The sequence below is a fragment of the Orussus abietinus genome, unplaced genomic scaffold, assembly GCF_000612105.2.
Source record: "Orussus abietinus isolate OABI.00-Male unplaced genomic scaffold, Oabi_2.0 scaffold17, whole genome shotgun sequence".
NCBI lineage: Eukaryota > Metazoa > Arthropoda > Insecta > Hymenoptera > Orussidae > Orussus > Orussus abietinus.
The window spans coordinates 1,769,145-1,793,027 of record NW_019395988.1 but is presented as its reverse complement, the minus strand read 5'-3'; the positions used below and the strand labels follow the sequence as shown (position 1 = coordinate 1,793,027).

General features: G+C 47.7%; 1 protein-coding gene across 1 annotated transcript in view; it reads right to left on the bottom strand.

The window, feature by feature from the left end:
- Positions 1 to 23,643, bottom strand: part of LOC105702349 (MAP/microtubule affinity-regulating kinase 3) — a 63,318-nt gene extending 39,675 nt beyond the window's left edge. Inside the window, exons 1-3 of the mRNA XM_012429848.1 lie at positions 23,626 to 23,643; positions 11,576 to 11,704; positions 7,796 to 7,962 (exon numbers count right to left, since the gene is read on the bottom strand). Of these exons, the coding sequence (XP_012285271.1) occupies positions 7,796 to 7,962; positions 11,576 to 11,704; positions 23,626 to 23,643 (314 nt within the window). The remainder of the gene's footprint in view (positions 1 to 7,795; positions 7,963 to 11,575; positions 11,705 to 23,625) is intronic.
- Positions 23,644 to 23,883: the final 240 nt, after the last annotated feature.

The following is a 23,883-nucleotide window of genomic DNA, read 5'->3' as shown; positions in this document are numbered from 1 at the left end:
CCTCCACCTCTTTGTCGATTTTTTACGCCAGATTCTAGCGGCGGAAGTTTTACAACTCGTACATTTAAATGTACCGATCGGGGACGACTTGCCAAGAGGAGGTTGTCGAAGAGACCCCATTGATTTCGGGAGGTAGTTCGATCTTTTAGTCCTGGTCACTCGAGCGATCCTTTAGACCCCTCCGGCACTGACCGGTTGAGCTCTAATTGCGTTTCCCGCCTCGAGCAGCCCCTCCGACCTTCCTCGTGGCCATTTCTCTTTAGGTCGGCCCGACCTTTTATACCGCTACTCAGGGCTCCCCTCTGGCCCGGCAGGGACGTACTTAGTCCACCGAGCATGGGTAATGGAAATCATTTTTCTACTCTCGGGCTCCTGCGAGCTCGGCTCCACTCGGAGCCTTGAATGGCCTCCGGTCCGAGTCTTTCGCCGTGACCGCAACCATGTTAAACCCTGAAGGGCTCTTCTGCTTGCGGCCTCCATTTGGACCGCATCCGGTCGAATCGGATTACGAATCTGGCCTCTTGCGTCGCGTTCGGAGAAACAAAGTGGACCAGGCCCGTCCTTAGCGAGTCTGCTGACCGCAATTAGTCGAGGGACAAGGAGCTCCTCACCAGTGTTACGTGTCATTTTCTTTTTTTTCGGATACATCGGTTGTACGCTCGGTACCTGATTTGGGAATATTCCGGTGAATGCTAACCCTGAGGCACGTTTCTTTTAATTGAAGAAAAAAAAAGAAATTGTTAAATTATATTTATCATTGAAAATGTACACTTTACTCCTCAAGCTCGAAAGAGTAAGCTTCTCACGATAAATCTCGTGGACGCATTCGATGGCCTGAAGGCCAATCAAAATTATCATACTGGGGTTGACAAGGTTTCAGTTAGAAATAAGAAAAAAAAAAGGAAAAAAAAATGTATGGAAGGATTCATTATCCCCCGCAACATTAGCGACCAATTCCTGAGATGAGAAAGTTCGGAGCCACCCTGGGGACCGTGGAAACGGCTAATTTTCCAATCCCGTAATGGCCTTTGCATGTCCTGGACAGTACGGGCAAACCGCGCCGTATCCTCCGGATCCTTGGAGGGTCGACCCTTTGAATTCGAAGCCTTATTCCCGGACTCGGCCCCAATAAGGCAACCAAAGGCTTCCTCTCTATTAAGGATCGACGTCTCCTAAAAGAGGTCCTGGACGCGATCCCGGATATCGGCCGATTGATAACTGCCCGAAGGACCGCTCAACGATCCTTGGGAGGAAATTAATTAAGGGAGAGGGTCTTGCCCTTTCTCTTTGAGCCTTCAGGATCGATCCTCGATCCGCTCTCGATTTTCCCACGGGGTCCCTCTTCGCCCACAGGACCTCCTCGCGACCTCGTCCTGTTTCGCCCCCCAGGAGCGAACTCTCCTCTCTCTACCCGTCTTGCAGAAGATGGGGAAGTCGGCACTTCCGCCGAGATTGCGCCGGCCCCTCCTTCTCCTGATTCCTCCTCGACTCACGGATATCCTTAATTGATTTAAGGGATAAATCAAACGGGAAAGCGCTAAATAAATAGCCAAGGGTTCGCCGAGCTCGCCGTTTGCCAAAACACTTTTCCCGCCGAACTTTCCCTCGCCATCCTTGGGATCCTTTTCTTATCCTTTCCGCCTCTTTAGGGGTGGCCCCAGCTTCCGGAGTGCTGAAAGTATCTGCCGAATTGGGTGCACCGATTCGTTTCAAATTCCACCACGGGGATATCGAGGCTCTAAAGTAGGTCCTGAAACTCTCGGAGTTTCATTTTTCATCAAACATTTATTTATTTATCATGGACTTGAACCAACATGGCGTGGTCCGTGCGCGTTTTCGATGTTTTACCCTTCTTGGAGGCTTAGGATCGAAAATGAAGAGTCTCAAGACCTAGCTCGAAGAATTTAGAATACCGTAGGAATGGAATATTACGGATTCAGGTGGGAAAATATGGAAAATACTTTCACCAACGATTGTAAGAGGACGATGAGCCTCGCTTGGATTTGAAGAGGAAATTCGATGTTGGAGAAAAATCGCCCGCGTCAACGTCGAATCAATTTATTGAGATTCAGTCGCTGGTTTAGGTGGGGCGCGACGAAAGTTTAAATTAATTTGCGGTTAATTTCCGTGGCGTAATGGGCGGGGGGTGCGAGTCTTCCAGAAACCAGGGTGGTTATCCGATGAAAAACAATCGTTTCCCCTGGGCACGGCTTACCCTATCCGGTCCTGTCAGGCGCCAGCCACCGGAAACGACGAAATATTGCGCCCGTCCTACTCCACTACGAGGAAACTTTCCCTCAACATCCTGGAAAGTATAAACCTTGCCCCGAGGTGGTCCCCGGAACGGAAGGGTTAAGGTGACCCGCGAAAACTCTCCGGCAAATTCGCGGGCCTCCTTTTCCTCGCGTCGTTTGCGCCTCGAAAACGTCTAAGCGTGAAAATAATTCGTGACTCAGAAAAAAAAAGGAACTCCGTTGTGTTTTTCTACCCTATTAAAAATATCCAAAATATAGTGCACGGGTTAACGCGACGTGGAACAGAGCTCCTGACGTAGAGGTCCTAGATCCCGTGGTACTTTTTCCTGACAATTTTCCACGTGGTAATTCTTTGACAATAAAAATGTGAAAAAAATCCTGTCGATCCTTTTAAGGAGTTTCGCTGTTTTCTAAGTTTAAGAGCAGGGATATTCCTACGGGATCGCACGGGGCAAACGGGGGATATTACTTAGGACGAGAGCTCCTGAGGTAGAGGTCCTAGGCAGGTCCTAGATCCCATGGTACTTTTTCCTGACAATTTTCCACGTGGTAATTCTTTGACAATAAAAATGTGAAAAAAAATCCTGTCGATTCTTTTAAGGAGTTTCGCTGTTTTCTAAGTTTAAGAGCAGGGATATTCCTGCGGGATCGCACGGGGCAAACGGGGGATATTACTTACGACGAGGAGGAATCCTGCGGAGCGTCGGTCGGTAGTCGGGAAGTAGTATTTCTCCTCGCGTAGTAGGCAGGAGGAATTTCCATTGAAGAATCCTTTCCCGGCTGGCGAGTGGTATAATTTCCCGCCGCTTTTCGAGCGGCTCCATCCGAGTGCAACGAGAAAATTCCAGGAGAGACCATGGTCTACGACACCGGGAGAGCGATCGGCGCGATCGATCCGTTCGATAAGAGGAGTATCGATCCCGCCCCTTCCGCGAGGAGAGAAAGCTCCTCTTCTCTTTTTCCTCTTTTCAACGGGGCGTGGATAAAAAAAACGAAAGAAGGAAGGAAAAAAACACCGTAAATCCTCCTTGCTCTCGGGCCGTGACACACGACCTCGCGATTCAATAGAATGAGACGATATTCCGAGCAAACGATCGCCTTGTACGACATTCCGGCCCTGCAGGTGCATTTGTCACTTGCCGGGTAATCCTTCCTTTCTTCCCAGTGGAGACGAAATTCCCTATTCCCGAATCCTTCCTCCCTCGGGAGGGAAGAGGTAAAGATATCACCGTTGGCGTAATACTTTAGACAGATATTACAGACATTGTACAAGTCTCATCCAGATTGTAAAATCCGGCGTTTTGAAAAACCCCTAATCGCATAGGTCTTACATCTTTCGAGAAAAAAAAAAAAAATGTAAAAAGTCGAAAAAAGAAATTTCATGAGCAGCGGGTTATTCCTTAGGGCCTCCATAGTCACGTGTTAATTTTTTAAATAATTCGGTGCACCCAGTTTGGCGAAAAATTTTATAAATATTTTCACTTTTTGGGTATATATCGCACTTTCATATCACCTTAAGGCCGTTCTCTCCAGGCCGTGACAAAATCAGCGACACGTAAATCGGCATCGCTCGAGCGATCCCCGTGACGGAACGATCGATCCGCGAATTGGTCCGCAAAAGTGTTAATGTTTTAGGTAATTCGGTGCACCCAGTTTGTCGAAAAGTTTTTTAATGTGTTGATTTTTTGGGTATGTATATACATCGCACTTTCATATCACCTTAAGGCCGTTCTCTCCAGGCCGTGACAAAATCAGCGACACGTAAATCGGCATCGCTCGAGCGATCCCCGTGACGGAACGATCGATCCGCGAATTGGCCCGCAAAAGTGCACCGATCGCTTCGGGGTTTGGCGAACAACCGCGAACTTTAGTACTTGCACTTTACGAGTCCATGTCCAACGGAGGAAATAAGAACGCGAGGCGAAACGCCGGGACGGCCGTGTGGGAATACGGTTGCATTTCAACTCGGTGATCTGTGATTCGATCGGCTTTCCGATCGGATCGATGCATTACGTGTGCTCGAATGCACCGATACGTGCCCAGCTTCGCGTCTGCGCACTTTCCGATCTACTGGCCTGCTTTTATTCTGGATATATTCGCTACTCGCTAAGGAGGCTTAAGGTGATATGAAAGTGTGATGTATACATAAGAAAAAATCCAAATATTGATGAAACCTTTCTGCAAATTGGGTGCACCGAATTATCTGAAACTTTAACCCGCGATTACGGAGGCGCTGAGGAACAACGCTGTTCATGAAGTGTCTTTTTTCGAGAAATTGAAATTTCACGGGCGACGCTTTCTTCCTTAGAGCCTCCATAATCACGTGTTGAAGTTTTAGATTATTTGGTGCACCCTATTTGGAAAGGTTTTATAAATACTTTGATTTTTTGCTATGTATATGCGACACTTTCGTATCACCTTAAGGTGATATGAATTTTTTTAACAGTGTGGGGTATGGGAATTAGAAACGTGGGGGCCCTAGGGGATAGTGCAGATTGATATTCGAGTTTCCGAGGTCCTGCAGGAGGTTCGCGTCTCCTCGAGGGTGGAGGAGGTACAAAATGGCCGCCTTGTCCGACAAATAATGGAAAAGCGAGTGCGTCGAAATTAAAAGCAGATCCATCGGCGGTTCGAGCTTCGAGATTCGAGGAGAGATCCCGGGGAGCGATTCGAGGAGTCGGACAAAAGATTCTTTTTTTTCTCTCTCCGGAGGGAGGGGGTGTAAAGACGCGAGGGCGAAGGAAAACCCGGCCCCGGATAAGGGAAAGGACGGATCAATTACCCAGCAGTAAGGATCAGAGGACCCTTTATTCCTCCGTGTATCCTGGCCGAGGACCCTGCCGGGTACAAAGACCCACGGCTTTCGCGATCCTCCGGAAACGCGGGGGAAGGGCCGAAGGGCGCCTCCTCGAAATAGGAAAATATCCAGGCCTGGCCTAATCTGGATCAGGCAGGGATGAAGTGGTACGAGCAGAAAATTGGCGTTTCACTTATAAGTCGTCCTTTCGGGTCCCGTAGGACTCGGATTCGCTCCTGCCAGGCTCCACTTCTCGCCCTTTCTCGGCAGCAACGAGGGTCGGGCAGCTCGATCCATTATTAAGGCTTCAGAAATTTGGCGCGCCGGGCTGCCTGATTAAGCGCGATAACGAGACCTGGGAAAACTCGACTTTCTTCTCGAGAAAGAGGTTCGACGTAATCTATCTTTTAAAATTTTCAAATCCCAAGAAAAAATCCCATTTCAAATTCCATCAACGATTACAAGGCTTGGCTCGGGGTTACCACGTGTCTTTAGAGCAGACATTTAGTTGCAGCCAAACGTCACAGATGGCGACGCTGGTCTTAAACAGTCGTTAGAATAATAAATTCACAGGATTTCGACAGTTTGGCACCGATCTCGTTACTTTACCGAGATGACATATGGAACGCTTCAGTTCGTATAATTATCAATGTAGACTGTAAAAGACTTCAATATTAATATAAATGTCGATAACGTGACGCGTAAGCTTATCTACCCACTTGAGTATTAGGAACGGCATTACCATTAAATAGGGTACAGATGAATTTTAATTTATCTATCTGGAATTAAATTTCTCAGCGCCTTTCATATCATTCTTAAGCATCCCTTATATTTCCGTGGTTGATAGCATATTTGAAAAGGAATGGAATCGAAGTTTCTTTGTGAGCCGAGGGTGGCCCTCGTCCCGAGGCAAGAAGGGGGTCCGAAAACCTTCTATGGGGTGCGTTTGGGACATCTCGGCAACATCTCGGAGCAAATCTGCTTCAGCCCGAGGAACGATCGACCATTAGCGTCGTAAGAAGGCCGTTATTCGGAATCCCATTAGTCGGCGAAGTAGCCGGTCGTTCCGAGCTAATCTTTCGCCCCGTAATCGCTCGTGGCGATTCCCAACCCTCGCGAAAAAGGCCGCTTCCCTTCCGCCGTGCAGCCCCGAAACGCGACGATCTATCAACATCACCCGAGATTGAGATTTTGCACTTTTGACAAAAACAAACTGCCGGGGCGCCTACTTTATATTCCGGAATTTCTCCTCTCGTCAGCCTCCTCCACCCCCGTGCGGCGCGTCACGTGTTCGCGTTATTATGTGTCACCTCGGGAGGGGGCGTTCAATTTTGTATAATGTATCGAAATTTTCTACGAACGCGACACCCCGCTCCAATGGGGCAATCTGCCAGCTCGTACACGTAGGTGAAACGATCCGCACCCTCGGGAAGATTCCGCACACGAGGCGCGGAATCATCTCCTCTTTTTCGCCCCCTTCTTTCGAAGGGATACCCGCGACCTCTCGATCGCTCCATTCGCGAGCGTTTCGTTTTAAAGGGTTGCTTAAGTGTAGACGGGATTTTAAATTCGGAAGAGAATGCATTTCTCGAACAATTATGTTTTTATTTCGATCCAAAGTCCTTCCCTGATCTCGTTAATCCATTTTTGAAAGGCAAGCTTCTGCGACGAAACGAATTTTTTAAATCTTCGCCACGTGAATATAGAGGCCCTAAGAGAGGTCTTGACACCCATGAAATGTCATGTTACATAAAAGATTTAAGTAATGCTTATAAAGAAATTCAGAAGAACGAAGGACCTCCACAGTCACGTGGTCACGGAAATTTTTATTTGGGGTTCCAGGCTCGGCCGAATTCATTTTGCATCTTTAGGGGTCCCAGGGCCGTTTCTTGGTAGCTTAATGTCAGAAATAAGCGAAAGCCCCGGTGTAAATATAAATTCGCGTCGGGCCACTGCGTGGCATGTTCTTTTTCGACGAAAGCGGGGACAGGGACAAACGATCCGTGTATGGTAACCTCCAATTTAATTTTCCGCTTGTGCCGGCTCCGAATTTAATGGAAAAAAAAAAGAAAAAAAGAGAGAGGAGGAAAGAGACCGTGGAAAAAGTAGTGCACCCTCTCGCAAAAAGGGTGGCGGACGAGAGGAGGGCCAATGGCGAGCACAGAGAGAATTACCGATACGTTTCTCTCGCCTCTCATTTTCGAGCCGGGAAATGAAAAATGCCAAAGCGTAAAGGTACCTCGCATTGGCCCGAAAGAGGGAAATAAATGAACCCGTGTGTATACAGGGTGTTTCAGACCTCGCAATAATTCCGGGAGAAGTCGGCGAAGTTTCGAGTAGAAACTTCCTTTACCACTTTTCCCTCGAGGAATTATTCACCGAGTTATTAACTATTAAAGCTATCGCATTAAGGACGTGCGACTTAATTTATTAATAAGTTTAAAAAAAAAAGAAATCCTCTTTCAAGGGTGTCGGGGCCTTCCTTATAGCTTCCAAATTCATATTGAAAAGATTGGAACGATTTGTGTTTTAATATCTCGGTAAATAATTATCGGGAGTTAAGTATTGTAGTTTCGAATTCACTCTGTATTAAGTTTCAAGGTTTTGGAACACTCTACGTGTATACAGGTAACCACAGGTACGGCCAAGGATGAAAAGGAGTGCAATCGTGACCGTTTACGCATTATGCCGTAATGGCCCCTTCGTCGTCCCTTTCTTTATCTCTTTTTTTATTCTCACTCACCGATGCACCACTCCCCTGGAATGCATGTGGTCCAATGCAGCCACCAATTGTCTGCCGTAAACCTTCACCGTCTTCTCTTCTAGGCGACCCGAAGGTTGTCGTTTAATGTGCGAAAAGAGATCACCGCCACTCGCTAGCTCCGTCACCAGATAGTACACCGATCCACACTGGGGAGCAATCGATCAATCATCGATCGGATTGGTTTCATTCCCCCATAGAATAGAGGCATAGATCGTGACACATTTTATGCAAGAGGATGGGTTAAGTCGAAAGGAAATGAAACACGTGGGAATATTTTTAAGCATAACCCAGTCATTCTATTGTCAGCCAACAATGCTTCCAACGAATCCGAGCATGATTTATATTCCGTTATTGGATCTATCAAAACTATGCATTATCGAGTAATCATTGAAATATTTAATCCTTGGCCTTAATGCTAGAAACGAGAGACAAGCGAAAAACGAATTTTTAAGGCGAGATAAATCTAATATAATTATTTCATAACGTCACTTTCATATCACTTTACGAGATAAAACTAATAATTATTTCCCGAAAGAAAAAAGTTCATGGGGACATTGGCGTGCCGTAAACGTGTAACAGTGCCATCGAAAACTCCGAATATTGTTATTGTATCGCAAATCTATCTCGACGAAAGGGGCGTTAAGGGTGCACACGAGGCGCGATCATAACGCAAACGCGTAAAAAGCGTAAAAAGCGTAAAAGGTGTAAAAGGCGCGTGCGAGCGCAGATGTCGCGAAGAGCGACGTCGGCTCTTGGCATCCCCCTCGACGTCGAAGATTATCACGTGAAAATGAGATATAACAGAAGTCATTTTTATGCGATCTCGCAAACAGCCCGTCGTCCCTTTCTCCCCTCTTTCGCAGTCCTTCCCTGTCGTATCTTCGCTCTTGCCTCCTTTCCCTCATCGCGCGGGAAATTCGTCGAGGGGATGAAAAAAGGGCTGCACAGAGTTCCAGGGAAATGACAAGGTTCTTTTACAAGATTTAACTTTGCATTACCCCTTTCAGTGCCGGACAACATGTCGTCGATTTACAAATAATTATCCGGCGAGTTACATTCAAGATTTTTATTACCTCTGGATAATCACATTAAGACGGTTCTCACTTTATCAATTTCTGCTCTAGGCATCTCTCTAGTCGGAATTTTTGTTTTATACGGTGGGCAGCGAAAGTTACGAACACTTCTGATCCAAAATTTCATTTTAAATCCTACCCCTCGAAAAATAGGAATTCTTTGCGAGCGATCGCCCGGATTAAATTAATTAATAATAAATAATAGGTGTCCGTACTATTAAATAGGATTGTTCCTGGAAATTAATGGGTCCTCGATGTGGTTGAGTTACGTTTCTTTTTCCCATTCTTTTGAAAGAGGCTCCGTAGAGATTCTCGCGTCTCCTCGGGGAAGGAAGATCGATTCGCAGGGGATGCTTTCGGAAAGTTCCGTTCGGCCGTCCCGAGGAACGAGGGAGGAAAAGGAGGGCTGAACGAGGGGGAGGCGACTTTGTGACATTTAATTTTTCTAATGGCCTCTGCGGACCAGCGCGATGCTCTTGAAACTTTTACGCGACGTCGGCTTTACTGGGAGGACCGGCCCTCTGGTGATGTCTCCTTTTTCCGACGACCGATATCGCTGAGGATATGGCATCGCGATGGATATCTTTATCCCCCAAAAATTCCCCAAAAATGTTTCGGTTTAAATCGGTTCGATAATTCAGAGAACATCTCGAAGAATAATCCGAGTATTGAAATGTACCTAATTACTTTAACATCGGAGCGATTCACTTTTGACATAATCAGTCAGAAGATATGAGCGTCATAAGAGTGTCAGGTAAACGAAATCCACCTAGGACACCAGGGAATATTTAATCGATTCATCGAGATATTTTTCAGCAGTCTTCTTGGAGGTCGGTCTTAATTAACTTCTTCTCGGTAGGTGCTTTAATTATTTCCCAGCCTCTGGCCGGCGCGTAAATCATTTCCGGCGTCTCTCGAAACCCACGGGGTGCGTTGGAAAAATTAGACCGGAAAAGGGAAGGCACTTAATCAGTCGGGGCTCCGCTCCCGTTTAAGCGTGTCGTCTAAACAGTTTTGCGAGGGAATTCGCAGGAGTTCCTCGCCTCGTCGTACACGGTGCTTCCCGGGGGAGAGCTCGAACGGGAATTGAAATTAGCGTCGCCTTTCGCACGCGGCGCCGTCAAGATTATTCCTACGGAAAGCGGCCACCCCCCGGAGGGGTGGGGCTCGGGGGATTTATAAATTCCGCGGAATGGCTTATTTAATTAAACCCGAAAAGACGGATCGTCTCGCGGACGTGCGAGGGCCCGCGTTAACTCGGGGACCTTCCGTCTTGCTCGCGTTTCATCCCCCGATGTTATCAAGGGGAGCATGTAGATCGCTTAATTGCACCTTGACGTCCATTTTTGCGCCCCGATAGAAACTTGCAAAACAATTTCCAGGGTAATTACCACCCCCGATGCACCCTGGATGCACGTGGGAAACGTTATTTACCCCCTTTTTCGGGTTATCGAGGTTATCAAGAAAGTTGAGCCTCGAGCCAAAGACATTAGTACGAGAAATTCTTTTTAGATTAAGTAATTATATTCAAATTTACCCGAGTATGATCCTTCGCGTCCGCGGGAAGGTACAGCAATGAATTTGACGTGCTATCGAAATCGCAGCCCCTTATCATGAAATTAATTGTTTCGTCCGTTTTGCGAGGTACGGAGATTATCACGTCACGGAGAGGGTGATTACTTTGCCCGATTTGCCGGATTTTAAGGTCGTTGCAACGGACAGGCCAAGGGGTGTCCGTCACCCGGGGAGGTTAGGATAGGGTGGCGCCTTATCGAGGTGATTAACTTCCCTTCATTAACGGCCTCATTAAGCCGCCAGGCTGTCTGTTCGTTTGGGAGACTTCACCGGGAGTGGGTCTTAAATTTCCGACGAATTTTCGACGACTGCCCCCTGCAACCCCGGCTCGCGTCGCCTCCTGCGGGGGAGATAAAAAAGAAAATCCTGTGGGACGCGAGGGTTAACCTAGTGCGATTCGGCACGCTTCCTTTTTCATCCCTTTGCCTCTCTTCCTCCCCTGTCGGGTCTTCTCAATGGCCGATTCGACGCGCTCTATCAGCGAGGCCTTCATGCTCGAAGAATTCCAAGCTGACGCGAGCACATACGAAGAGTCCGTTCGCCATGATTTATGCATTGTGTCGACCACAACCCCCGAATTCCGACACCCCCCTCTCGGTGGAATAGCTCGATGGGTTTTTAATAGCAAGGTAATCCCGAAAGTGCACCCCTGGACCGCGTCTCGTGTCCTTTGCCATCATTAAGGTGATATGAAAGTGCGATATATACATACCGAAATGTCGAAATATTTATAAAAGCCTGGACTAGTACCAAGATCATATTTATTTATTAATTTTTTTCCGTGAAAAATCAAATTTCACGAGCATCGTGGCGAATTTCCAAACGATTCGGTGCACTCAGTTTGGAGTAAAGTTTTATAAATACTTTGACGTTTTATATATATAATGTTATATGTATAGAGACAGCCTATATATAGAAGTCAAATCGTTGTTGAAAATCCTCCCATGATTGGGTGTACCGATTAGTTAGAAATTTTCCCACGGAGGCTCCGAAGTAGGAGGAAGATCTAAACTATCTGGAAATTCGCAGGAGTGGTGAGCGCCCTGGAAGAAATAATTCCCTGGGAAGAGGGGAGTTTTAATTTTTTTTTTCCTCAGTGTAGAATGATTACCTGTATCGTCTCGTAGAGCCTGACAATCCCAGGGTGGTGGAGAACGGAAAGCAACTTGGCTTCTCTGGCAATGTTCTTAACGACGTAGCTCTTGCGGATCGTCCCGGCGTCGATCACTTTAATGGCCACCTGTAACAAGGGTACCAGTGGATTTCCTAGGCGTGAATATTTAAGCTACTCCCGCTCAGGGATTTCGGCTTGGCGACAACCTTCGGGGCTAATCCTGGGTGGAAACGCAAAGCGAGTCCCTAGGGGTTCGCGTGGACACTCCGCGCCGAAAGGCTCGGCCGGCTCCCTCAGGACGGTCAATAATTCAGGCGTTAATTAACATTTGATCGTATCGCGTGGTGTACGCATTCGGGAGCACTTTGGGTAAGAGCTGTTAGGGAGACCGCGAGAAGAGGACGGGATGCACGTCCTGTAGGATAGTCGGAGAAGGACGGGAGCAAGGAGCAGCTGGTGGCCTGATTTCGAACGAATCCGGGAGGAGCCCGGAAAGATGGGGTGTAACGAGGGGGTGGCTCGTGTAAATCATCGGCACGTAGGCCCACTCCCTGCTAAACAGCCTTAAACGACGCCATGAGCATCCCTAACCTATAATATACGCGCTACGCATCCCTAACCTATAATAGACGTCCAGGGATTTCGCTTTCGAGTTACGGCCACGGTCGTTAAATCAATTCCGACCTCGCAGGACATTTAATTCCTGAAACTTCGCGCGATTCTTGGAGTCGTCAGCACTTTTAGTTCCTCCGTTGGATTAGAAAGAGCAGATTTCTAATAAGCGTTTCATTCAGTTAGGAGATTGTTTCTTTTTAAGGACGACATTCCTAACCTATATACGCGCATGGACCTCGTTGAGATTTTCTCATCGAGATGTAACTCGCGACATGAACTAGTGTTCCCGATATACGGAGAACATAATTTCGGACGTTTTTTATATTTTTCTTTTAGCCGAAATTTTCATCGCTTCTTCTGTCTAGTCAATGGATTTGGCTCGAGACTCTACCGACTTCTTCGATCTCGGGTATGAATAAACTTTTAATTAGAACGAGCGTTTGAAAAGGTGGATAATGAAGTCGTAGAGAGGTCGAGGGTCTTTTTCTGGGGACGAGATTCGATGCCGGTTTTCGTGTCGACTCGTAAACGAGGTCTCGGATCGTCGGTAAAGCTCGCTGCAGCGCTCTGTAACGGCTCTTACCGATGCCCGGTCGCCGTTTTTTGCCAGACGCGCCCCCAACTTTACGAGCGAGGCCTTAATTGCCGGACAATTAACGGACAACCGTGGGACCATTAATTAAATCGAAATAGCCGCGGGATTCGGGGGCAATTCGCCGTTTCGTCCATGAAGTAATCGGACCTCTAAATCTCCGGCGTCTACTCAGGCGAGCGGCCTTAACGTCACGCCGTATAACGGCGGCCGAGATACGCCCGATGGCTTAAATCCTTACGAGGCTACTTGTAGGAATTTACGAGCATCGTGGACCACTCCCGAAAGAGAGGACCCACTCTGCTCGGTCCACTCGAAGCGGTCCGGATGTCGTCTTCAAGGTCTTCCCCGAGGTAGAAAGTTCCCCGGAAGGAGTCGGCGAAGCTAACGCGACATTCATCGACGGGAGTTAGTTCGCAATTTCTCGACCTATCCCTCAATTTCGTTTACCCTACATCCCTAAACATCCCAGAGGTCCCTACACCCTGCGCCATTATGGAGAACGTCAAAAGATGTCCAACGAAGGGGTAGATCATTATTAACTAGTCTATTCAGCATTCGACGTACCAGGTTGCTCCATAAGTTCAAGGACACGTTTATAAAGGATTAAAAATTTCTTTGGGACGAAACAAAGCGTGTATTAATTAACAATGTATTTCCCGTCACTGGATTATTTCTTGTCTTTCATTTGTGCATTTTAGTTGTGTCGAAAGAAATTCTTGAATTTCCCCTACGACTACTGGATGGGAATTGCTAAACACGGATATGTGAAAGAAACTTGGAAAATTTCTTCGCGAACTTGTGGAATGGGTCAATTCGGTTTTCTAGGGAATTGTGTGTTGGCTCCCTTTGGGAGGTCCTTGGACACGCGTCCGGCTCGCCCCTCGAGAGTCCTGCCTGCACCCCTCTGGAGGGTAGCTGAGGAGGAGAGAGCCTCGTTGTGTGCTCGATGCCGAAAGCCAAGGCGTCTTGAGCTCAAATATGTTAAGACAGTTACTTGGGGGGGTCCTGGGAGCTCGTTTGGTCGTTTGATCCGCGGAAGGGCTGCAGGCGGTAATTCGCGCAGGCCTAAGCGATCGAACGCGCTGCTCTTTGTGGCCGTGGATGCGCAAGGGTGTGCCACCCTCGACTACCCTCGGAGGGTAACCGTGGCCGTCGTCCTGGGGAAATGTCGAGGAAATTGAAATTAGATGTCGGGAAATTTTCGCCTGGCGTCATCCTAGCTCGTGCAGGGATCCGATTAAACGTCCTCTCGGTTATCGGGTGGCATCCCCAGGGTGGGCCGCTCCAAGGCGGCTGTTTTGAATTTTATGTCCTCCCGCTCCGAGAGGCACAGGATCGCATATCATTAGCGGTGCGCGAGGCGCCGGCGTCCTTTGATCTCGGGACGTTCGTATGCGCCGGGCCCCATCGGGCCCATGGGGCCTATGGGGCCCCAAGAGGCCCCGTGCGGCCCTGCGCGGGTGAGGCTTAAGGTATGCCTGACAGCCTCCCCAAATGATTTGTAGCGCCCTTCGCCAGATACAAGATACTAATTCTTCGGGGTCTGTCAGTCGCCGGCTACCGTTCGCCACTGTTAACTCGCCGAGCGTTCGGTTACAACTTAGTCAACGCCAGAGCGAGTCGGCTCGCCCTCTTCGAGGCCAACGTCGAAGCTGAAGTAGCAGCTCTTCGGCCTCCCCGGGAAATAATTGCCCGAGAAGAGCCAGGATCGATTTTCGAATCGCTAGGTCGTACATCGTTGCCTCGAAAAGCACCTCGAGGTAATGCAAAGTCGGGTAAATTGTCCCGGGTTCACAAAAATGCCAATGGAGATGGTTTTGGCAGGATATTTTGGCGAACGAATTCATGTTTCATTTACCTGGGGAATTGTGCATGCAATGTACACACATGCTGTACATAAATTCTATTTAAGGGGATGTGAAAGTGGCATCCTAAAGCTCAATCGTTCATACTTTAAAACGTGAATATGGAGACCCTAAGGTAGGTCCTGAAATTCCCGAAATATCATTTTTTATAAACTATTTTTAAAATACCTATAAACAAATTTGAAAAGAATTGAGTTTCAGGACCTTCCTTATATGCTCCCTATTCACGTTGTAAAGATTGAAACTAATCGGTGAATCGAGTTGGGAGAAAAGTTTTATAAACAAAATCTCTTCGATGCCACTTTCGCATCACCTTAACGCGGTAGACATTCAGATGAAATATTCCTTACAGCGGTCACGTTTCAAGTCGTGAAAATGGCAGCAATTTTCCAAAGTATTTGAAACCTAGAGGGGTGGATTCTTTGCTTTCTTTCTCTCCTTCCTTTTTTAAGCGCGCCCTATAAATTACGTCACCGCCGGGAATTGGAGTCGAAATGACGGAGAGATCCACGTGAGAAAATTGACTCTTTTACGGGTCTCGTCGGAAAGTCCCAACCCCATCCCCCAGCGGATCCCGGCAGGGTTTCGACCCTCTTCGACAACCCTTCGATCCTCGGATGGTCCTCATCGAGAACACGAGGTTCCTGGCGGACTTCTCGTCCTTCTAAACCCACAGGCGAACAAATTCTCCCGCTCGACCACTCCACACACACGGTGGCGAATAATCGGGAACAACCCCTGAACCTCTGCTCCAGAAAATCCCGTCCCTCCAGGAATGGCTCCCTTTAAAGCGCCATCGATCTTCGCCTCTTTTCCACCAGGAGGAGCCACCCTTCTCGCGTTGCGTCGTTAAGGGGGTCGCGACGTCTCCTGGAAAACGGTGCACGAAGACATTGAATCTCTCTCCGAGGCCTCCAACAATAAGAAATTGCTCTAGTTTGAGTCCCGGATCGCAAAACGATACCTCTGCTACGAAATTACCCTTCATTAATTACGCCATCGAATTCTGCGCCGGCGAGCATTGCGAATTGATAAGCATTCAAATTGCAACACCTAGGAATGGGATAAATACATCGGACATTATGAAGAAAGGTCTATTTCATCATAGAAATGGTCTAGATTTACAATAGTCTCTTTAATAAGAATTGAAATTGTTTACGCGAACACTGGAGCAATTATTTAAATCTTGGACTTAACCCAGCAGAGGGGTTTCGGTACTCGAAGGAGGTCGAGGGCGATCTTAAGTAAATTACTTCCAGGTGATTAAAGCGAGAGGTCCCGAAAACGTCAGTTTAGAGTGTCTCGAGAACCGCAGGGTGGCAGGTCGGTCGGGTGTCTAACACCTGGTGCGACAGGTGCCACCGACTGACACTCGTGTTCAATCGCATCCAATTACAACGGTCCGGCCGGTATAAGGGAAAAGGGAAAAAAAGGAAGGAGAAAAGGAAAGAAGAGGGAAAGGACGACGGAGAAATCCCTGCCGGCGAGATACCGATCTGGCTGGGGTCCCGTCTCGTCCTTAATGCCTGCGTTCACGGAAAGGACCCGTCGACGCGGGGGCCTTAATAATGCAGGAGACACGTTAAGGTGGGCATTTTGGAGGTCGCTTCCGGTGGCAAATGTGGCTTTTACTCGAGCCCGTGAAATATACGAGCAGAATGCACATTCTGGGGAGTGCTGGTCTCTTTGGGTTCGGTGTTGATCAAATGGTGGATACAGAGCGTGGGATGTCCTGTGCAGAAAATCTAGTACTGGTCAGGACTCATCTAGGATGCCAACCTAAGAATGTATGGTGTACATGAGAATGTCACTTTTCTATGTAGAGTTGAGCTTCAATGTCCTAAGTAGGTCCAACAAGGGATGGGACAAGGTTACGTTGATGCGTAATTATTTTTATGTAGGTTCTACCTTCGTGCCGAAAGTATACGGCTTGATGAAATTGTCTTGGATTTTTTTTTATTAGAGGTTTCCTATCCAGTATTCAAAGTGGGATATGAATCCCATACCCTGATCTGCCTGTGGAGAGAAATTAAGGGAGGAAGGACAGGACACTCATCTTCTCCATCCCTTTGATTTTCCATTAAACAGCTGCGCGGCGCAAAATGGCAATTGTCTATCTGGCTGCAAGACAGAAAGGGCAGATCCCCTTTTCGCTCTCTTTCCTTTTTACCGCATTCACAAGAATATCAAGGGAATGGTTCCATATATACCACGTCCATGATATGGGGACCGAGAGGTGCATTGTCGATGGAACAAAGGCGCCCCTAGGAGTCCTTTTAATGCCGGCCAAGGAATCTCGTTGGTTTTGCCGGATAATCTGCTCGAGCGACTTTGTATCGCCCGGCCGTGTTTTGCGAAAAGCGGGAAAACACCTCTCGTGGAAACGCAAACGCCAGCTGCATCAATTGCGGGGAGCTGCGTCCCCCATTGTCGGCCACGCATTGTCCATAAGGACGCCAAACTTTGCTTCCTCGTGTATACCGTCAGAGCTTCGATTTTTCCGGGCACATTACCAAGATGGAACTTCCAGGGGGGAAGTTACGGCACTGTCGGTTTTTCTATCTTCCTCGAGGTCCGCGATCCTCCGGTGCCCTTCCTTTTATCATCACTCCCTATCACGGGAGTACTCTAAGGACTCGCAAAAGAACACAGTACTGTATATCAATTATTCTCCATTTTTGGAGGCCGATTTCTTCGGGGGGTTAAATTACCACGCTGTTGTACATAGGTTGTATATGGGGTTTCCAGCACCCTTTATTTTCTCCTTATCAGTTCTGCGGTCCAGGGTTAGAAGACTCTTCGGGAAACTGGGTATGGTTTGTAAATTATTATTTATTCCGAAGGGCTCATCTTTTTCAGGATTTAAATTGGTTGGCTGTTGCTCTCCAGGGTGCGTATTGGTAGGTGTGTATTCGAGGGTTTAATCTCGACGTAAGAATGTCGGGCGACCCCCCTTATCAAAACACCGTAGGGGTTGGAAACGGGGACTCGGTAGGGAGATTCGCGCTTGTATTTACCGACCGGGGCCGCACTTACCGACCTAATTTATACAGAGGATACTCCCTGTACAAACACTGTTCTACACCGGGATCCAATAATACGGACCCTGGAGGATCGTCCTGGGCCGAGGGAGGTCCTGTCCAATCAGGTGTAAAGGCGAAATCATTCCTCCTTTTCTCTCTTTTTTCCCCCTTTTCTTTTTTTGTCATTTTCCGCAAGCTTTCAACACAAGATTACGTTCACGTAGTTGTATTTCCTACGTACTTTCCTATCGTCGCCACTTCATGAATTAAAAAAAATTATCTGCGGTGATGGGGACATTTACTAAAGAACGTCGATACTTCTAAACATTTATCGAAGAGCGCCAATATTTTCCACCTCCACTTATAGAATTATTTTCATAAGTGCGCATTTAAATAATCGTTTTTCGCTCGTTATGGACTATCTTTACGTATTAATTGATTCTCGGCAACTGTTTGTAAAGAATTTGCGAAAAGTACGAAATGGAAGTTCTAATAGAAATGATTAATGTTCATAAAGTGCGAACTGCCTGTACGCGTTGTTCGTACTTGTCAAGACAAAGGGACGGAAAGAACTCGGTAAATTCGGGGACGAGAAAGGCACGCTTCTGGAATTCCTCAGTAGCGATCCCTCAGATCCCTCAGATCCCTCTTCTGTCCCTAAAACGCATTTCTGCCCCCTCGAGCGGGACTGGACCGATAACGAATCCGTCCCGGATCTGGTCCGGGAGAGATTTTAAAGGCCCCTCCAGCCCCGAATTCCCTGCTGGTTTGGACAACGAAATGGAAAGTAAATGGCCACGGTACGCCGGCTCAAAATAATGCGCTCCATTTCCCGAATATCTTTCCCAATAAATATTTATGCCACCGAACGTCAAACGACCGGCAGAACTTCGGCCATAAAATATCACATAAGTCCGGGATGGATGGTCATCATTTTCTTGGAATATAAATAATTGTATACGTATCTGTCGGAGCGAGATGATACAAAGCGATCAGAACACAAGATCGCGAAGGAACTAATTAAACCAATATATACTTAACATTGATAAACCATGGATTAAGGTAACTTTATATATTTTCAACGTACGAAATAAGGTCTACACTAAGTTAGTGCCGATCATCCACGTTAATATAACAATTTTAAAGCCGCTAACTTTGATAATTTTTTTTTTCATTTTGGAGTATTATCTTCGTTAATCTTAACCGAGGTTTATGTTAATCTCTGATTTTCTCTCAGAGGTAAGAACGTTACTTCGTCAGGTAAATGTGACATAAAGGAGCAGTGGTTTCCATCAGCGGCTCATTTCGCGGAGAAGCGTGATTTTTAATGCAAACCCAGTCTTCGGAGATGGAATTCCAACCCCGAGGGGAATTCTAATTGACTCGAAATCGGCGTGGAAAGAAGGTCGGACGGCAAGTTTTCGCTCCGGGTGATTATATTCGCAGTAACGTCACGCGCCACCGTGAAGGAGAGTACCCCAATGGGTGCGAAACGTTCGGAGAATTTCCGAGTCGCAATAAGAAGGATTCCCGGTGGTGCAGAAAGACCGGAGCCCCTGTTCTCCGGTTTCTTTGGGTTAGGGTGCCATCCCAATCGCGTCAGCATTTCCGGGCACTGGGACACGCTCGAGGAGGAGCGAATTCGGGGGTTGCGCCTCCTGGTTGGAGGGTGGCTCGTGCCACTGCCAGAGAGGCGGACATCTTGGGGGTGACGTATCTGGGGAACCAGGGAAATACTCGCCCCTATGGATTAATAAAAAAAATTAATTAATAAATAAACTGAACACGTTGGGCATGACGTTCCTCGGAAACCAAGGAAATAATCACTCACATTCTACGGAGTGATAAAAAGATAACAAAATAAGGTGGACATCAGTAAGATACGTTCTTGTATTCCCTATTCTACCATTAAGACATGAAATATATAATTTCACTGCGAGCTTATGTACTAAGAGTGTATGAATTTAATGAATTTCCTTTAACGGTGCACTTTCCCACATGAGAAATACTTTTCTCGAGTGGCTTTTCTCCAAGAAAGTCGCGACAGAGTCGAAAGAAGAGGAAATAACGAGCGATAGGAAACATGGCGGGCGCCGACATTAATAATCCCTAGCCACCCCCTCCCTCCTCCCCGGTCCTTTGTGCCTAGGGATTTTTTGTTAACCGGCGTCACGGCAGCGAAAAAAGATCTAATGGATTACGGGACGGTTTCGCGAATTCTCGGGAAATCGCAATAAGTGAAATTCCCGGGGGTCGCGGAAAGACCGCAGCCCTTGTTCTCCGGTTTCTTTAGGTTAGGGTGCCATCCCGGCCGACTCAGCGTTTCCGGACGTCGGGACGCCCCGAAGGGGGCCGGGGGTGGCGGCCCTAGGGGTGGCTCCGACACGGCAGGGACGTCTCGAAGATGATATACCGAGGCAATAATTGCGACACCCTTCCCTCCGACGCCTCTGGAATTATCCAGCTTTTCGGGCCACCTCGGTGGCCCCAAAACTCGGATACTTCGCCTCGGGGGTTGGGGACGGGGGGTGAAACGCGACTCCTTAATGAAAAGAGAGAATCTCTCGGAGCCGCGAGTCCGAAGATCGATGGTGACACATCGGTGCCATAATTTCGGCACCCTATCGGGAGAAAGACGCGCCGGACGTAATGACAAGCCGCCATTGTTGCGCGAATGGTTAAAGTGATATGAAAGGGTAATCCTATGTACATATAAAATATTAAACCGCCCTCTTCTGACTGTATTTACAAAATGAAGAAACATTGAAATTCATATTTAAACTCATTCAAGCCTGAGGATTTTCCATTCAGACAATTGGGATTAAAAATCACCCCTGGAACTAATGAAAGTGAATCCAATTTTCCGAATTTCTATCGGAACGTAGGCCTTAAGGGTTGCGGCGAAGGTCCCTTGTGGGCGATGCAACCCTTATGGATATTAGGGTCGGTCACTTTTGCCGGAAAAACGAGGAAATAAACGGCGGAGTTATTTCCCCGACAGAAAGCAGCCCTTCCCCTGTCTGGCGACCTACCCCTCGCATTCGGCAGCCTTTGTCGAGGAAACTGCGGTAATGGCTTTGTCGGGCTTTTCGGGGGAAAATGGCCTGAGTCAAACGTACGTGGGACAGATTTGGGCTCGATACTCGGATATATCGATTGATATCTGCCTGGAAATCGGCGAAACGCCCCCGAAACAAAGAGCCCCCGTAACCGCAGGTAACTACCCTCGTTCCTGCAATTTATTAATGCACCACGTACACGCCTCGACGCGATTCCGTGACGCCGACATCGCGTGCACTTGCATCCCCCGAGAGCACCCCTAAGTACAGGGGGTAGGAAAAGAAGAGCGTACGAAAAGGCCGTCTCATAAAAGTTTACACCCCCCGCAAAATCCGTCAATTTACGTGCGCCCGTGTGGTACAGGGTTGTCGAAATAAAATCGTAACAGCCCATCAGGGGCACCATCAGCTGGCAGGGTGGAGCGCGGACACGTCCCGGACACGTCGGGGGTGCTTCCGGGACCCCTGGCCCTGAAAGGTTTATTCCGCGGAATTATTTATTCCTCGATCGCCAGGACTCGGTTCGAGGAGTCCCGAGACTCTAGAGAGGGTCCTGGGGAAAAAGAAGGGTGCAAGTGGGTCCTAGAACCGTACGAGTGAATCTTTGCCCCTGGCCGGAATTCCGCGAGGGGTGGCTCGGCAGATGGGAGCCACCCTTTAAGTAGTAACTCATAACCCACATTTGACCACGACCCTCCTCCCCCTAATTTATTCCGGGTGCAGCTCGTACTTTTTCGTCCGTTTTATCGGTCATCTAGGGATTTATGTCCGGGACAGTTTAGGGCCGGCAAGCGCGAACCACCAGGATATCTCGCGATTCCGAGCGCCCTATAGCGCGGCCGCGTTATGGCGAGCTGGGGGTGCGCCACCCTCCATAACGGGTGGGCCTCGTTTATTCACGTTTATACCCCCTGGGTTGGTATACTGGGTGGTCCTCCGCGGAGCTATTCCAAAATGTCACGAGCACCCCGTGAGCTTTCCTCTCTCCCAGCTTTTGTTCCCCTCGATAGGGATTTTCCTTTCAGCGCAGGGGTAGATTCTGCTCTCGAACGGTTCCAAGGGATGCCTCCTTTCTTCGGACTGCGGGGGCACGGAAAGGACTTCCTTTACTCCGGATTATTTGTACGGACTCGTGATCGAACGCACCCTAACATTAAAAACACAATGAGAAAGTAAATAAACAGGGTTAAAGCGAGTTCTTTTGAAATCCCTATTTTCCTCGGATTTTTTCTTAAGGGGGAAACTTCACGACACGGTGGGGTAAGATCGCATGTTACGGGGCGATCGAAACGTGGAATATCTATTTATTCTTCATAGAGTTGATTGTTGCTTACATTCACCTTTGCGTCTCAGTGTTAATGCAATTTAGACGTTTTTCTAATGATATTTCATTCTTATCTGTTATCCGAGAAGTCAATTAGGGCAAAACAACCCTTAACAACCAGCTCCGAACTCCTAAGAGTATTTCATGAAGAAGTGGTTATGAATAATTAATAATTAAATTTTTCTTAGATCTTTCACGTCAAACCTGAAGAGTGGTCCTTTTTTAAACGTTTCGAGAGAATGGTACCCAGACGAAAAGATATTCCTGAAAATTTCGACGACTTTATCCGTACTTGCGTGAGATGCGTAGGTACGAAGGTACATGTCCACCTATGTATTTACGTATCTTCGTGTCTGGTCACCGAATTTCATTGATATTCCAGTCAGAGACGGGTCGCAGCCATGCCTGGTGTCGCCCTAATGAATTTAACCATCCCCGTTAAGTCCTTCATCTAAAACCACTCACTCAGCTGTTCGCGCCTCCTAGCCAATTCCCTTGACACGTTTCTACCAAATGATACACTGTTAAAAAAATCCATAAAATTCATTTACAATTCGGTCGGTCGACACCGGAGGATTTTTCAAGACTAGAAAAAAAAATTCAAATACCTAAATATATAAATTCGAATCCATAAATGGAGAAAAAAAGTTTAGCACAGTGGGGGCGATGAAAGAGAGAAAGATAGGAAAAAAAGTGCCACTTGGTGCCCAAGTGGTCCGACTAACAGTTGCTAATACCAAGGGAAGAATTCCGGGGAAAAAAAGGAGAAAAACGTTCCGATCAATCAGGGGTAATACAGGGTGCGTATTCACGAGCGTTTCCACCCTGCGCCCTCGAAAGGGGCGAGAACACCGGCGAGGCGATTCCCTTTTTGGCGGGTCTTTTTTTTGTGCGTCCGACCGACAGGTGCAGCCGTCGAAGCGTGGTCGAAAATCCAGGGGGTGGAAAGATGGAGTAGGTTAAAAAGGGGGAAAAAAAAAATGGAAGCGAGAGAGGAGTCCATTCGCGGGATTAATCGCGATTCAGGCACCCCTGCATCCCTGGACGGGCTGCTTACGTGCGCACCGACGGACCCTTTCAAAGTCGCCACCCCCGTCGCGGGCAGATTTTTAATTCCAGGGGTAAATATTTGGGAAGGTTGTTTGACCAGCGGTGCCCAATATTTGCGATCCAAGTGCGAATATATCAGGTTTCCCCGGTATTACGGCGCCGGGGGTAGTTACCGCCGGCCGCGAATATTCCAACCCCCCATATATTATGACTTCGCCATGGCGAACCCCATGGGCGCGGTAACGACGGTTTCGGGGCTTAAATCGCTCCTAGTAGACATTGTTCGCTCCTGAGAGCACTATTTAATCCCGACCATTGTCGATGTACTTAACGAAACGCGAGTTTATGGGGTGGGCCACCCCCTGGCGCGGAAATTTGTTCTTTGCATGGGATAAAAAGGAGGACCCTGCCAGATTTCATTAACTGTGGCCATGAGGGATGCGAGGTATTATATGGATTAGGGTGTCAAAGTATATTCATTTTTTCGGATCTTTCTGATGATAGCAAAAAACTCACCTCCTGGCGGAGAGGCATGTTTAGGGGTTGGCGACAAATTATTCGAGCGGTTACGAAATTCGGAATTAATTCGGCCTAAGGACGTTTAGGGGTGGTTACAAAATCACAATATTAAAAGAAATACATATCAATGGTACCGGAGGAAATGGGAGTTTCGTAGAATTTTCCCGGGAAAAATCTGGAAGTCTCGCCACGATCTGTGGAAACACCCCGACAGGTCTGGCAGCCGACAAAGGAATGCAAATTTCTATCGTTTCG